Source organism: Symphalangus syndactylus, chromosome 18 (genome assembly GCF_028878055.3).
Source record: "Symphalangus syndactylus isolate Jambi chromosome 18, NHGRI_mSymSyn1-v2.1_pri, whole genome shotgun sequence".
Taxonomy (NCBI): domain Eukaryota; kingdom Metazoa; phylum Chordata; class Mammalia; order Primates; family Hylobatidae; genus Symphalangus; species Symphalangus syndactylus.
Window position 1 is genome coordinate 87110092 of NC_072440.2, and position 12157 is coordinate 87122248.

At 53.3% G+C, this 12157-nt stretch overlaps 1 protein-coding gene across 5 annotated transcripts in view; it reads right to left on the reverse strand.

Moving 5' to 3' along the window:
- EFR3B (EFR3 homolog B) overlaps nucleotides 1-12157 on the reverse strand; it is a 113231-nt gene that overhangs the window by 25599 nt on the left and 75475 nt on the right. For all 5 annotated transcript variants that reach the window (XM_055254198.2, XM_055254200.2, XM_055254202.2 and 2 more), the window contains 7 exons: nucleotides 11451-11572; nucleotides 4936-5085; nucleotides 3186-3320; nucleotides 2665-2743; nucleotides 1793-1928; nucleotides 1385-1546; nucleotides 290-401 (listed from right to left, as the gene is read on the reverse strand). In XM_055254198.2, the coding sequence (XP_055110173.1) occupies nucleotides 290-401; nucleotides 1385-1546; nucleotides 1793-1928; nucleotides 2665-2743; nucleotides 3186-3320; nucleotides 4936-5085; nucleotides 11451-11572 (896 nt within the window). The remainder of the gene's footprint in view (nucleotides 1-289; nucleotides 402-1384; nucleotides 1547-1792; nucleotides 1929-2664; nucleotides 2744-3185; nucleotides 3321-4935; nucleotides 5086-11450; nucleotides 11573-12157) is intronic.

The window sequence follows — 12157 nt, forward strand, 5'->3', positions numbered from 1 at the left end:
ATTTGTTTCTCCATGAGGCTTATTGTGTTGGGTTACCCAGGACAGTGACTTCAGGACCCAGGAAGCCGACCAAGGGGTGACTGGCTCCCTCCACGTTGGGAGGTGGTTATTGGTGGGGTGGCCTGAGAAATTGTGGGATCCAAGAGCCCCACTAAAGGCTGCTGAGGGATTTGGGAGTAAAAAGAGAGCAGAGGGCAGAGCCAAGAAAATTAAGAGGGATAAAGGAGGGGGTCAGCAAATGCAGCCGGGGGACAGGAGGACTCCAGGCTGGGGGAGATGGGTGGCTCACCCCGTCCTGCCCGTGTCCACCGCCTGGTGCAGGGATGGCCGTGGGACCTTGCTCATGATGAAGAGGATCACCTCAGACCGCTGGTAGGTGGGCAGCGTGCTGGCAAAGGAGCCTGCAGGAGGTGGCAGAGAGGGTGCCCAGTGAGGCACAGGCTCCAGGGCCCCTCCTGGTTCAGCCTTTCAGCTGCAGAGAGCGAGGGCTGCCGCTCTCCGGAGTCAATCCAGGACCAGTAAAAGGAATTCAGGATAGCCCGGGTGTGATTCGGCCTCTCTAGGAAGGGGAGGCATCAGGTGGTTTTGGAGGTCTCTTCCAGGCTCTGTTTTTTCACTTGTTCCTGAGGCTGTGGTTAAGGTCTTGGCTCCTTGGCTAGGGGGTGGGGATGGTGAATGCTGGGCCCTGGGACCAGGGCGGGGCTTCTTTCACCGGCTGCCCTAGGGTAAATCCTAGGGTAAATCCTCCTCCCACGAACTAAGAGAAAAGAATGGTTCTGCATTCCTAACCTGCCTACTCCAGGCTGAGGGGAAGCTCACAGGGCTAGGGCAGGCAGGCTATGAAAGAGGCTTTATCATCTCCACTCCCAGGAGCACACATTTTCTCCACGGCTGGCCCCCTTCCTCATTCTTTTCTCTTAGTCCCCATCTCTCCCTCCTGGAAGCCCTAACCTGGAAGCATCAGGCAGGTCTGATGGGGACTGGGACTAAAGAAGGTTCGCCTGAGACTTCAGATCTGAGACACTCATTTGACTGTTTGCGCTGTCGCTCAGGCCCTACCCAGCTAGTCCTTTCATTTCCCGACTTCATTCTCTCTGAGGTCCGTGAATAGCATGTGGGCGCTGGACAATCCTACAGGGCCCCGGTTGGATGCCTTTCGCCCCAGTGCGGTCCCTCCCTCTCCAACCCCCATCCCCGGGCCGCCCCCGGTGCCCCGCCCCTTTCCAGGGTCCCTCTTTCCTCCCCTTGGCTCCGCCCCGCCCTGCGCCTCAGTCTTGAGCCCCTGGGCCCCACCCCGTCCCTCCCCTCCCCTCCCCTCCCCTCCCCTCCCATCCCCGCGCCTCGGCCCCGCCCCGCCCCGCCCCGGCCTGGCCCCGCGCCGCACCTACGGTCTTGATGACCGCCTCCTGGAACATGCGCTCCTCGTGCTCCTTGATGATCTTGGTGCCGAGGCTGACCGCCCCGTCGTAGCTCCCGGTCAGCGCGTAGTCGATGCTGAGCCGCAGCTGCCTGAGCAGCGTGTTGAACATCTCCAGCACCGTGGGCCCTGAGAACGGCGGGGCGGGACACCCGAGATCCAAGGCTGGCACCCTCCTCCTCCCCGCACCGCGCGCAGGCAGGGCAGGCCCACGGCCCCTTCCAGCCTGGGCTTCCTCTGCGCCCCCAACTTCCCGGCGGACTTCTCTCGAGGAAAACGGACTCCGACCCCTCTCTGTTGTCCCTTGCCTCTCTCTGGAAGAGGCGGCAGCCTCCGCGGGGTCCCCGGCCCTCAGGCCCTAGCCATGCCGCTTACCCACAGAGCCGGTGGCAGCGATGACCGCGGCTTCCGACAAGACTTCCACGATGCCGGCGCGCACCGTCGCGGCGCTGCGGCTGTTGGCGTCCAGGTGGCCCAGGAGCTGCTGGATGACCAGGTGCGAGTGCTGCGGCTGCGGGAGGAAGATGAGTTGGGTCTGGACAGCAACCCCACGGGGTCCCTGGGCCGCGCAGCCCTCTCCTGGCACCCAAAGGTGGGGGTAAACTAAAGGGACGTTCCAAGGCCCTGGGCACTGCAGATGGCACTGACACCTCGTGCCCTTTACTGGATCCTTCCCTCCTCTCTCCAACAAAGAGCCAAATCCCAGTGGAGGCCTCGGCTGACAGTTTTCCAGGGCCCTTTTACTTCAAAATGGGTCAAAAGACCATTTTAAAATAGGGTCTTCCTTTCATTTCTTCAGGTCTTTCCGGCAAGGGCCACGGGAGGCCACATGGCTTAGTCCAGTGCTGCCTAAAGTGGGGCCCCTGGGCTGGTGCGCATTCAAGATGGGTCTGATACTGGTTTACACTGAGATAAGGATGGGATGGAGAGTCAGTGTTTAGTAAATAATTTGTCAGTGCTGTAGCAGCCAAGGGTGTGATCTGTAGGCTTGCATTTTGCATGAGTTTTTCATTTAATTTTTCTAGAAATTATTTGTTTTAATCGTATTTTATAAAAGTATTGGTCTGTGATGTACTGGAAATAAAATCAGCCGGCCCTTCTCCACAGCTAGCTTAAGCAGCACTGGTTTGGCAACTGGGGGCTTCGGAGGAGTCACAGGGGACTTCTGGCTTTCTATTTTAGCACCTGTCTGGCTCCCAGAGGGGCCTTTGTCCTGGGATCCGGCTGGCCCAGGGGAGCCACCATACCTGAATTGAGTACATGATGATTTTAAAGCAACGGATGGCAAACACCTTGGGTTCCCAAAGAGAATGGTTATCCAGATGGCTGTGAGGGAGAAAACATGGGGGAACAACTATGAAACTCCCGGCAGTGTTAGGGAGAAGAGATTAGCTTGGAGGCAGAGGGACGCCTCCTCAGAGCCCCTCGCACAGTTCCCGGGTGAGGAAGTGAAGCCTGAAGGGCCTTGGGGTAGTCCCAGTCCACCGCTGGAGAGAGGCCAAGGACAGCGCTCTGCAGTTGTGGACCTGTGCGGTGAAGCTGGGCACCTTCGCTTAGCGTTGGGTGCCTTCCTACTGGCATCACTTGGCCACCCCGTGGCAGCTTTTGCTGTCACAATTCAGGGAACACAGTCACAGGGAAGGGATCGACTTGGCGGCAGCACCACAACTGTAATATCCCCTTTCCCACAGCCAGCCAGGAGATGCCAGGGACCTGAAACACATCCAGGCTGAAGGCTGGGGCCAAGGCAGTTGGTGGGGGCACTCACATGAGAACAGGCTTGATGGCGTTTTTGATGTTGCCAAAGGCAGCCCGGCCCAGCAGCTCCCGAAGGCACCTCTCAGCCAGCTCCGCGGGGCTCTCTTTCTCCTTCTCGGGTGCTTGGAGGGGTGAGGGAGACCGACTGGGGAGACAGAGGCACATGGGTAGAGGGCGGCATGCAGGCTGGGGTCAGGCTCTGTGCAATCCTGGCTTTCCGTGTTTCATCCACACAAGACAAGCAGGAATTTGACATGGGTTGCACTAGGCAATAGGGGAGGCATCACAGCTGTCAGAAATTAAATGGGGGTAAAGAAGCCCCCACTGGGGGAAGTGGGGGAAGACTGGAGAAGAAAAGATGAAGTTCTTTTTCTGGAAATCCTTAAAGATTTCCAGATATGCCACTGTGGGAAGGATGCTCTGAGCCCCATGGGCCAGGTGAGGTGTAGAACATGTGTGTCTTGATGCACCTAAGACTTCAGAAGGAAAAGGAGATGGGAGATGAAGATAGGAAAGGGAGGCAAAAAAACAAAACAGAAGTGGAAGAAAGGAGAGGAAAGAGAGGGAGGGAAAAGGAAAGGCACAGTGGTTGGCTCAGGCAAGAGTCAATGATACTCAAGTCACAGAGAGTGGGCCCACATCTGGACAGAACAGGAGCCCGAGGACTGCCAGCCCAGAGACCACAGCAGCTTGTCAGTGAGATGCTATTCCAGAAATAGCCATCAGAGGGCATACGAACCCCACCCCACCCCCGCCCCGTCCCCGTCCCCGCCCCCGCCCCCGCCCCCGCCCCCGTCGACCCGAGTCCAGCTCTGGTAGCCTGGGGTCAACCGACCTAACCAGCCTGGTGCACAGATAGCCCAGATGGGACAGCAACATGGACCTTTCTCCCCATTCCATTTCACCGAGGGGAAAAATGAGGGGGCAGGGCCAGGAATGAATCCCATGCTTAGGGGATCCAGGATTAAAACCCAGTATCTGCAAGCTCTTGCTGAGTGGCGGCGGGCTGGTCGAGCATGCACGTTTTCAGGGCCTGAAATAGCATCAGGAAGCAACAGAGGAAGGAAGGTCCAGATGGAAAGTCCGCAGTGATTGGAGCCACGAAAGGCATCTTTTTTTTTTTTTTTTTTTGAGACGGAGTCTCGCTCTGTCGCCCAGGCTGTAAGTGCAGCGGCGCAATCTTGGCTCACTGCAAGTTCCGCCTCCTGGGCTCCCGTTCTCCTGCCTCAGCCTCCCGAGTAGCTGGGACTACAGGCGCTCGCCACCACGTCCAGCTAATTTTTTTTGTATTTCTTTTTTAGTAGAGACACGGTTTCACTGTGTTAGCCAGGATGGTCTCGATCTCCTGACCTCGTGATCTGCCCACCTCGGCCTCCCAAAGTGTTGGGATTACAGGCGTGAGCTACCGCGCCCGGCCCACAAAAGGCATCTTAAAGCCTCCTTGGCCCTGCTTCCAGGGAGACAAAGGTAACCAGTCTCTTGGTTCTGTGTGTTATTACCAACAGACTTACCCACCAGGGAGCCCAGCACCAACACTGTCCTCCTTCGGTAACGCAGATGTTAAGGACACTGTGGGCTGGCACAAAGCCAGACCCATGGCTCCTAGGGAGCCAGCTTTGGACTCACTGCAGAACAAGCCACAAAGTCATGTCCCTGGCCTTGTAGCTGAGTTTTACTGACCAACCCAAACCATGTGGTTCCCAAGCAGCCCTTGGAGGGCTGATTATATCCACTGTCCTGCCCCACCCCAGCCTGCTTACCTCTCTGCCTCCTCCACATGCTGTAGATTGAAAAGCAGCGATGGGACGATCTTGTCCATGTGCTGTGGGTCCCAGATATTGGCCTGCAGTTCATCATTCACCGTCTTCCTCACCACCCCTTGCAGGCCTTTGATGCCTGACATTCGAATTCTGTAAGGAAAAGGGTGAAGTGGGACTCGGAAGTCCTCTAGCCCTGAGAAGTCCAGCTTCGGTGGCTAAGAGAGGAGTACAGCCTAGGGGTCAGGGATACATTTGTCCATCGGAAGGCAGAATGGAGACCAGCTGCTACTCTCATGGGACCTCCTGGTGCTGGCAGACGTGAGCCCAGGAAGCCATGTCTTTTGAATCATCTTGGAGACTCCCAGGCTGCCCTTGCCCTGGTACCATCTGGGCTCCAGCCCTAGGGTGCTGGGTGTTCCAGCTCCCCGTCTTTAGTACTTAGCTGGGGTTGTTCCAGCTTGGGCCCAAGATGTAAGAGCTCAAAATGCTGCCAAGAACTGATGAAGCAGAATCCAAGGCCGTGAGCAACTTGCGGGGGCAGGGGGAGGCGGATCCAGAGGGAGAGGCACAGAGCTGCAGGCTCTCTGGGCACAAAGGGGTTTTGGCTTGGAGCTAGGCTTAACCGAGGGGAAACTGAGTAACAGCACAGCAGGAGCCCCTTTTGTACACCCCCAGTCCCTGCTATGTGAACTCAGGGTCAGCACAGCCCTGTGGGAGGGGGCCGTCTTTACTAGCCATTTATTTCAGCCTGAAGTTTCTTTCTTTCTTTTTTATAAAACCTTTTTTCTGGTTATAAAATAATACATACTAATCACAGAAAAGTATAGAGAAGAGAAGATTTACCACTACCACTGTTATCTTTGTTATCAAAGGTAACTGTTATTGGCATTTTGATGTAATTCCTTTCTTCTGTGCATAATATATAACAGAATTAAGAACCTGTTGCATATTTGATTTCTATTGGCTTTTTTCACATACATTCTATGCATTTTCCTATGTCATTAACTCTTCATAAACATGTTGAATGGTTGCCTGATACACTGTCATAAGACTTTTCTAAACTAGTGACTATTAGTCATTTCAGTTGTTTCCAAACGTTTTGCTTTTTTTTTTTTTTTGAGGTAGAGTCTGGCTCTGTCGCCCAGGCTGGAGTGCAGTGGTGCGATCTTGGCTTACTACAACCTCTGCCTCTTGGATTCAAGCCATTCTTTTGCCTCAGCCTCCTGAATAGCTGGGATTACAGGCACGTGCCACCATGCCCGGCTAATTTTTGTATTTTTAGTAGAGACAGGGTTTCACCATGTTGGTCAGGCTGGTCTCGAACTCCTGACCTCATGATCCGCCTGCCTTAGCCTCCCAAAATGCTGGGATTACAGGCGTGAGCCACCGTGCCTGGCCAAACGTTTCACTTTTATAATAATGCTATGATGGGCATCATTATATGAAATATTTTACTATGTTTCAAGTCATTGCCATGAGTGGAATCACTGAGTCAAAAGGTAAGAAATAAAAGGCAGCCAGACACAGCGGCTCACACCTGTAACCCCAGCACTTTGGGAGGCAAGGCCAGTATATAGCTTGAGCTCAGGAGTTCGAGACCAGTCTGGGCAACATGGCAAAATCTCGTCTCTACAAAAAATTAAAACATTAGGCTGGGCACAGTGGCTCACGCCTGTAATCCCAGCACTTTGGGAGGCTGAGGCGGGTGGATCACCTGAGGTCAGGAGTTTGAGACCAGCCTGGTCAACATGGTGAAACCCCGTCTCTACTAAAAATACAAAAATTAGCCGGGCATGGTAGCAGGTGCCTGTAATCCCAGCTACTCGGGAGGTTGAGGTGAAGGAATTGCATGAACCCAGGAGGTGGAGGTTATAGTAAGCAGAGATCATGCCACCGCACTCCTGCCTAGGCGACAGAGTAAGACCCTGTCTCAAAAAAAAAAAAAAAAAAAAAAAGAAATTAGCCAGGTATGGTAGTGTGCACCTGTAGTCACAGATACTCAGGAGGCTGGGGTGGAAGTACTGATTGAGCCTGGGAGGCAAAGGTTGCAGTGAGCTGAGATCATGCCACTGCACTCCAGCCTGGATGAAAGAGTGAGACTCTGTCTCAAAAAAAGAAATGAAAGGCTCCCAATTTGCCAAAATAACTGCCCCCACCCCCTGCCCATGCGCAAGCCACAGGAGAATGCCACTCTCACAGTGCCTGAGGCAGTATTGAGGATCTCATTTTAAACATCTGTTCTAATTTTATGACTCCAAAAAATCCTCACATTTTGTAGCTATTTCAATTCACATCATTTTGTGATTATTGGAGATGAGCAGTTTTTCTCAAGGTTGAGTTGCCAGTTGCACTTTTAACTTCGTTTTTTTTTTAGATGGAGCCTCGCTCTGTCGCCCAGGCTGGAGTGCAGTGGCGCGATCTCGGCTCACTGCAACCTCCGCCTCCCGGGTTCACGCCATTCTCCTGCCTCAGCCTCCCAAGTAGCTGGGACTACAGGCGCCCGCCACCATGCCTGGCTAATTTTTTGTATTTTTCGTAGAGATGGAGTTTCACCATGTTAGCCAGGATGGTCTCGATCTCCTGACCTTGTGATCCGCCCGCCTCGGCCTCCCAAAGTGCTGGGATTACAGGTATGAGCCACCACGCCCGGCCTTAACTTTGGTTTTAACTGGGGTTGCCAGGGTGCTACCCTGGGCCTTACCGAGGAACTGTGACTGGAGGTGGCAGGAGCCTACGAGCAACAGGATACCCTGGCCCAGAAACTTTAAGGGCCACTGGCAATGGGCAAGGATTCCCTGGAAGCACCTGGCCACGCTGACCTGACCCTGACCACGTTCAAGACCCTGAGCTGGCAGCTGTCCGGACTTGGGAATGAACGATCAAGAATACTGTCCCGCTGACTCTTCTTGGTTCCAGTTTAAAAAGGCATTCCCCAACCAAGGGACAAGTGACACATATCCCCAGCATGCTGGACTCGTTTGTCCCATCCAAGTGGGCCTGGCTGGCAGGAAACAAGGCCTGGTTGACAGAAAAACTTCTACCCAGGGCTCCCTTACGTGTACATGTGAATTAATTTTTCTTCTTTTCCTAACTACCTTGCACTCCTTCAGTCTCCCCAGAATCCCTTCCACAAATGCACACAATTCATTCTGTGACACCCAGAGCTGACCTTGCCTTTCAAAAGAAGTTCAGAAAGATCAGGCCTGGGGGAGAAGGAAACTTCTTACTCTTCCTATTTATTTATTTATTTATTTTTCGAGATGGAGTCTCACTCTGTCACCCAGGCTGGAGTGTAGTGGCACAATCTTAGCTCACTGCAACTTCCACCTCCCAGGTTCAAGCGATTCTTGTACCTCAGCCACCTGAGTAGCTGGGACTACAGTTGTGCACTACCATGCCTGGCTAATTTTTTGCGTTTTTAATAGAGATGGGGTTTCGCCATGTTGACCAGGCTGGTCTTGAACTCCTAACCTCAAGTAATCCGCCTGCCTCAGCCTCCCAAAGTGCTGGTAATATAGGCGTGAGCCACCACACCTGGCCCTTACTGCTTTTTTTTTTTTTTTTTTTTGAGACGGAGTCTCGCTGTGTTGCCCAGGCTGGAGTGCAGTGGCGCTATCTCGGCTCACTGCAAGCTCCACCTCTGGGTTTACACGATTCTCCTGCCTCAGCCTCCCAAGTAGCTGGGATTACAGGTGCCTGCCACCACGCCCGGCTAATGTTTTTCTGTATTTTTAGTAGAGACTAAATAGGGGTTTCACCGTGTTAGCCAGGATGGTCTCGATCTCGATCTCCTGACCTTGTGATCCACCCCTCTCGGCCTCCCAAAGTGCTGGGATTACAGGCGTGAGCCACCGCACCCGGCCCTACTGTTCCTCTTAATGGGCACAGTGGAGATCTACCCATGACCAAGGGCCCCACGAAGTCTCTGAATCCAAGGGAAGATCAGATAATAGTGATCCACTGCCCCTGAGGAATCACACACACACACACACACACACACACACACACACACACACACACAGACATTTGCATGCACAGGCCCACTGCTGGACCCAAGGGTGTTACTGGAAAGGGCAGTCAACGGCATTCAGAGGCAGCATCTGGGTTCCTAGAGCAAAATGATGCTGTGTGTGTGGACAGCCCAGCACAGCTGCCACTGGGTCAGCTGAGTCTAAAAAGGCTGAGAATGAACAAGAGGAGAGATCTCAGGGAAAAAGGGCACAGGGAGGGGACAGAAGAGAAAGGCAAGAAGGGGAGGAAGGAAGAAAACTGACACCAGAAGATCCCTCCTCCTCCCTCTCTCACCCGTAGGCCTTCCTGTCATAGGTGACCAGCGTCAGCCTGTGGGTGTAATGGCACTGCTGGTGGCTGGAAGCCAACCTCAGCAGCCTTCCTCCTGATGTTCAGGAAACTCCTGATGCTGCTGGAACACAGTGCTGACCACATCACACACTACGGATCATGTGTATGGGCACATGTGTGTGTGTGCATGTGTGCGTGTGTGCACGTGTGTGTGTGCAGTGGCATGAGTGGCCCATCCACTCCCTCACCACCCTGGGACAGCTTGGCAGGGCCTGCGTGGGCAGCACGTGTTACAGACATACGTGACCATGGTCCTATACCTCCCGTAACACCTGCTTCTGGATGCGCCCCCACAGCTCCAGCCCCTCTGGCTCTTCATGGCCATTTTGCAATGGTGGTGACTCAGGAAGCTAATTCTGGGAGAGGATGAGGGGCTCCTTCCTCCCATACAGCACTCTGGCCTCACCAGAGGCACTCGGGCAGGGCAGCTGCAGAGTCCACACCTGGCTTATGAGAGTCTCGGGGACTGGGGGAACCCAGACAATGCCATGCAGTGGCACCGGGCCCTGCCTAGGAGTCAGTCTACTGCCTTGGAAGCATATATTCATTTTAATTTCTTTGTGATTAATTTTTTGTTTTTTTTAGAGACAGGGTCTCACTCTGTCACCCAGGCTGGAGTGCAGGGGTGTAATCATGGTTCACTGCAGCCTCAACCTCCCAGGCTCAAGTGATCCTCCCACCTCTGCCTCCTAAGTAGCTGGGAATACAGGCACATGCAGTCATGCCCAGCTAATTTTATTTTTTGTAGAGGCAGGGTCTCATTATGTTGCCCAGGCTGGCCTCAAACTCCTGGGTTCAAGTGATCCTCCTGCCTCAGCCTCCCAAAGTACTGAAATTACAGACATGAGCCACTGCAACTGGTCAATTTCTCTGTGATTTTACTTGAGAGATTTTGCTTCTATGTCCAAGTATGCTTCTGTGAGCTAAGTGTTTTTATAAATTGGAGTACGTGTATGTAAAAGCGTATCCCGTGAGGCAAGATGCCTGTCTGAGAGTGTTCATTCATTCTGTTATTCACTCAACAAGAATTTATCAAGTGCCACTGCTCTCCAGGCAGTGTTAGTGCTTGGGATGCATCCGTGAGTAAAACGACGGACCCTACCCTCACAGAGCTTACATCCCAGTGGGAAGAGACAGGTGGTGAACAAGAAACACAGAAAGTAATGTATGAAACATGTTAAAAGGGGAAAGAAACCCCGGCAGAGTGAGGGAGAAGGGAGTGGGCATGTGGGGGTGTGCAGGGCAGCTTCACTGACAAGGGGACATTTGAGCAAAGGTTTGACAGAGGCGATGCAGTGAGATGCGCAGATCCCTGAAGGAAGCATTCCCGGCACAAGTACAGACTGTGCAAAGGCCCTGAGGCAGTGTCTGTGGTGTGCTGGAGAGGAATGAGCGAGCAGGAGGGCCAAGGAGATGGAGTGGAGAGGCAGCTGGGATCAGCCAAAGTGTGAACTTTGGCTCTTTATTGGTAGGTGTAGATTTTGAATGGTTAATGGTAAGTGGGTGTGTTTCTGGAGTATAAATGCATATAATTCTGAACAAAAGAGTGTATGGAGGCCTGTGTGTGTGTACACATGTGTATTCTGTCACTGGCTCTCAAATTGGGCTCAAAGGACTGTTATCTTACATTGAGTCCCTTTGTCCGGCCCAAGCAGTTTTTCCTTTAGAAACCACATGTCGGGGCCGGGTGTAGTGGCTCCCGCCTGTAATCCTAGCACTTTGGGAGGCCGATGTGGGCAGATCACCTGAGGTCAGGAGTTTGAGATGAGCCTGGCCAACGTGGTAAAACCCCATCTCTGCTAAAAATACAAATATTAGCTGGGAGTGGTGGTGCACGTCTGTAATTTCAGCTACTTGGGAGGCCGAGGCATGAGAATCACTTGAATCCGGGAGGCGGAGGTTGCAGTTAGCCAAGATCGCGCCACTGTACTCCAGCCTGGGCAACAGAGTGAAATTCGGTCTCAAAAAAAAAAAAAAAAAAAACCAGAAACCACATGTAGGGAGCTGGGTGCTGCCCACCTGCCCGGCAACATCAGAGCAGACACAGATACTAACAAAAGTAGACACGCAATGGCAGGTTGGAAGTTATCTACAGTACCCACCGTTGCTTCTGCTGTAAGCTGAACCAACCACCCTTGCCTTCCCCTACTCACTTGGTCTTGATTTCTAAGTCATCGTGGCTCGAGTGGCACATTTCACTGAATCGGGACACAAAGAAGTCATAGCTCCGGTGATAGGACGGGGTGTCCTCCTCGATGTTGGCAAACTTCACAAACTATCAGGGAGGAAGGAGAGAAACACACGACAGAGGTGACCCACCATGCTCCTCACTGCTGGGCATCCCCAGACCCCCCTGCCAAGGTCAAGCCATGGGAACTACGCATCCTGGAGCCAGCTTGGCCGGCCTTGCAGAGCACACTGGGGAGATGAATTCCCAATCCCGCTTGCCTCTCCTGTTGCACAATAAGATTGGAAACCATGGCCCTTCTCAGGCCTCCTCCGCTGTGGGAGCAGAGGACAGAAGAGAAGGGAACATGAAGGGGCTCACGGAAGCACCCGCCCTCACCCCTCCATCCAGAGCTGCGCAAACACACGGGGGCGGGGAGGCTGTTAGGAATAATACGGAACCTAAGTGAAAGCCAGCAACGAAGCAGCAGCACCACCTTCAATGAATTCGAGGACACAAGAACAAATCTGAAATTTGACTTTAAAATGTAATTACACTTTATTGTTAGAAACTGGAGTTTGGCCAGGTGCAGTGGCTCATGCCTGTAATCCCAGCACTTTGGGAGGCCGAGGCGGGTGGATCATTTGAGGTCAGGAGTTCGAGACCAGCCTGGCCAACATGGTGAAACCCTGT